The following is a 3843-nucleotide window of genomic DNA, read 5'->3' as shown; positions in this document are numbered from 1 at the left end:
TTTTGGTTATTTCAGTGTAAGGGATGAGAGACCTTTGAGCTGCCAATCGCTCCCCTCTGAATTTAAGGAAAAACCGGATATTTTCCACCTAAAAAAGCCCTTTCTACCAGGAGGGGCTCCAGGAATTCACGTAGTAGAGGCAGGGCAGGTAGGGCCAGGCCCCCCTGAGCGCCAGCAGCGACATTCCCGGGAATTCGGCCGCTTCCTGGCGCGAGTCCAAGCGGCTCATCCCGGCCACCAGCTGTTTCCTCTTGGTCTTGTACCTCCTGTTCTGGAACCAGATCTTCACCTGGGTCTCGGTGAGCTGCAGGTGCCGGGCCAGGGTCGCTCTCTCCGGGGCGGACAGGTATTTCTGGTGGCTGAACTTCCGCTCCAGCTCGATCACCTGGCTGTGGGAGAAGGCGGCTCGGGAACGTTTTCCCTGCCTGGGAGGCCGCGGAGCCATGGGATGCACGGCAGGGGCACAGTCGGACAGGAAAGGCTCCACCGGGGTGTCTGGGAAGGGAAGAATTGGGAATGAACCACTTGGAAAAGTCCCCTCTTGGACAAAAATTCCCTCTTGGACAAAAATTCCCACTCGGAAACAAAATCCTGCTTGGAAATCACCAAAATGCCTTTGGTTTTCCCCCTTAGAGAGAGGAAAAAAATCCAGATTTTCTTGGGAATGTTTTAATTTAATGGTGTGAGAGTCACATGAGGGAGTTTTGTCTTCCTAAATCGCAGGTTTTGATTCACGTCCTCCTGAATTCCATAGGAACAGGGAATCCAAGGGGTGGCAGGAATCGGGAAGGAATAGGGGTAGGATAGGAATGGATGGGACAGGATAGGACAGGAATAAGATCCCCAAATAAAATAGGATAGGATAGGATAGGAATAACATCCCTAAAAATATAGGATAGGATGGAATAACATCCCTAAAAAAATAGGATAGGAATAACATCCCTAAATAAAATAGGAAAGGACAGAATGGAATAACACCCCTAAATAAAATAGGATAGGAATAACATCCCTAAATAAAATAGGATAGGATAGGCTGGAATAATATCCCTGGATAGGATAGAATAGGGTGGGATGGAATAATATCCCCAGGTAGGAGAGGATGGAGTAATATCCCCAAAAAGGGATACTTTCCAGCTCTGCTGGAGGTCTCCCTAAATCCCAAGGTTCTGGTTTTATGCCCCAAATGGACATAAAAGGAATCAATCCATCAAGGGATAGCAAAGGAATTTTTGCTTTGAGGGATTCATATCAGGCCCTGCTTTGGAATGTCCTCCCGTGCCTCTGGGAAAATGGGAATTCCCAAAGGAAACAAATCCTCCGAGCAGCTCGGGGCAGGCTTCGGGTGGAGAGCATCGGGCACGAATTCCTGCCTTTTCCATCCCATAACGCCAAGGTGATGCCAAGAAATTGTAGGGCAGTTTTAACCCTTTACATCCCAAACTTGGCCTTGGGTCTCCAACTAATTCCCTGTGGCACCGATGGATCACCGGAGTGGGGACCCGGGAAGGTGCTGAGCTCCCGGGAAGTGCCACCCACGACAGCCAAAACCCCTCGGTTACATTTATTTATGGAGTTAATCCCTTTCTGTGCTTTATCCAGATGGAAATCAGCCCATTTTTGGGCTTTTGGTCATTTCTCAGTTTATTTCCTTAAGGTGTGAACAGAAGAGAGAAAAGCCACGGATTTAATTCCCAGCTGTGTGAATCCTGGTTGTCCCTGAAATCCCAGAAATGTACAAATTTCTTTTAATGCCAAAATTCCCCCGGCAGCGCTGTTGGAGCGAGCGAGAGCCGGCGCTGGAGAATTCCAAACTCAGCCCCGGATGTTTGGGCAGGGAAAGGCTGAGCCCAGCCCCAGCCCTGATCCCAAAATCTTGTGTCCCACTGGGATTTTGGGATGTTGCTTCTCCCCCTCTGGGCAGCCCCTTGCCCACGGTGCCTTTTCCGGGATCTGCATTAAAAGGGAATTTATTTCCCAAGTTTTTGTAGAAATGCATCAGATGGGGTTTTTTAAGTGACATTTTGGGCATTTGGGACATTGGAGCTCGGGGTCCTTTGGGGCTCTGGGGAAAGGTTTGAACGCAGTCTCTGAATTCCTCCTCGTCCCTCTGCTCCAGCTCGGGTGCTCCTGGAGTTTAATCCAAGAGTGTCTGGCCCCAGCAGCCGGGTCTGGATCCTGCCCCTTGATGGACCCAAGCTCAGACATTCCCGACCCATTCCTGATCCGTTCCCTGATCCATTCCTGACCTGTTCCTGATCCATTCCCTGATCCATTCCCTGACCCGTTCCTGACCCATTCCCTGACCCATTCCTGATCCATTCCCTGATACATTCCCGATCCCGGCTCAGACTCTCCTGACCTGTTCCTGATCCATTCCTGACCCATTCCTGATCCATTCCTGACCCGTTCCTGATCCATTCCCTGACCCATTCCTGATCCGTTCCCGATCCAGGCACAGACTCTCCTGACCCACTCCTGATCCATTCCCTGACTCAAGCGCAGACTTTCCTGATCCCTTCCCGATCCATTGCTGGTCCATTCCCTGATCCAAGCTCAGACATTCCTGATCCATCCCTCAAACCAAGCCCAGACTTTCCTGATCCATTCCCAAACCATTCCCGATCCATTCCTGACCCATTCCCGATCCATCCCCGCCCCCAGCACAGCCATTCCCGCTCCCCCATTACCTGTGTCCGGTTCCTGGGGTGTCCCCGAGGCTGCGGCCGCTCCCGGGGGATGGGGACCCCCGGGGGGGTGTCCCGGGGCCGGGCTGTCCCCTCTCCCCTCCTCGCTGGGCGCTCCCAGCTCCTCATTCCCTGCGCTCCTGCCGCGCTCGGCCCCATCCCAGAGGATGTCCTGGATGAGGAAGGACGTGCGGGGCCGGGAGGGGACGGGCCGGGGCTGCGGGGCTGCCCCGGGGGTGCCGCTCATCGCTGCCGGGGGGGTGCTGGCCGAGCTCTGCCGCCGTCCCGGCCGCGCCCCGGAGTTCATCCCCTTCTCCCGGGGCTCGCCGCGTTCCCACCCAGCCCGGCCCGCATTTATCCGGCCCGAGCCAAACCTCCCGGGGCTGATTGGAGAGCCCGGCACGAGTCTACGCCCTTCGGCTGCCTCTTGGCTCCCGCTGGATTTCGGGCCGCTGCCTTCCCCTCCCGCTCAGGGCGTCCTTCCCCACGGATCTGTGGGGTCACGGCCGCGCCTCAGCTCCTCCTTTGCTCGCAATCCCCCCCTCCCCCCCCCGGATTTGAAGACAAGGATGTGGATTTTGGGATCAAAATGCGTCCAGGGTGGGTTTTTCTGGGAGAGCAGAGGGAGCAGCATCCTTGGAGGATGTTCTGCATCCATGGCCCCAACCCCAGCTCTGCTTCCTCCCGCTCACGGGAACGACTTCTATCCCTGAGCTCTTTGGGAAAACGCTGCTTTCAGCGGGAAAAGCTGACAAATAAAAGGGTTGGGTGTTTTTTAAAATGGATTTTGAGGGTTTTTTTCTCAAACTTCTCCACTTTGATGCACTCTGAGCCTGTTGGAAAACGGGGAAAATGTCAAAGATGTTTTTGTCAGCTTTGCAAAGCCGCTCCAACGATGGCTTGGGGATGATGTAAAAGACAGGAAGAGCAGCTCCAGAGGCAAATTCTGGCTTGGAAAAGGCTGAAAGTCTAGGCCTGAACCTCAGATTAATTCCTTCATTCATGAACACCTTTAACAACAAAGTCTTGGGCACCCAAAAGGAGCAAAACCTTCCCAATTCAAACAAAAACCACTGGTGGAGCTGCTTACAAGGGATCCTTTTCCTGAGGATCTGCTTTATTTGGGGTTGTTCTTCCAGAGTTTCTGTTTGGAAAACGA

General features: G+C 53.5%; 1 protein-coding gene across 3 annotated transcripts in view; it reads right to left on the bottom strand.

Annotated features, from left to right (window-relative positions):
• The window catches only part of NKX3-1 (NK3 homeobox 1), a 5889-nt gene extending 2746 nt beyond the window's left edge, over positions 1-3143 (bottom strand). The window contains exons 1-2 of one of the 3 annotated variants that reach the window (XR_006015503.1): positions 2688-3140; positions 33-495 (exon numbers count right to left, since the gene is read on the bottom strand). Coding sequence is in view for 1 of the 3 variants with exons in the window: in XM_042024792.1 (XP_041880726.1) it covers positions 104-495; positions 2688-2991 (696 nt within the window). In the remaining 2 variants the exon portion in view is untranslated. Of the gene's footprint in view, positions 1-10; positions 496-2687 lie in introns of all 3 variants that reach the window. The other 2 variants (XR_006015502.1, XM_042024792.1) reach the window with 2 other exon arrangements.
• Between the last annotated feature and the right edge of the window lie 700 nt (positions 3144-3843).

This window comes from Corvus kubaryi, unplaced genomic scaffold, assembly GCF_017639235.1.
Source record: "Corvus kubaryi isolate FWS band 111438036 unplaced genomic scaffold, C.kubaryi_AGA036_p1.0 37265, whole genome shotgun sequence".
In the NCBI taxonomy this organism is placed as follows: domain Eukaryota; kingdom Metazoa; phylum Chordata; class Aves; order Passeriformes; family Corvidae; genus Corvus; species Corvus kubaryi.
Note: the sequence above shows the minus strand (reverse complement) of the source record. Positions and strands in the feature narration are given on the sequence as shown.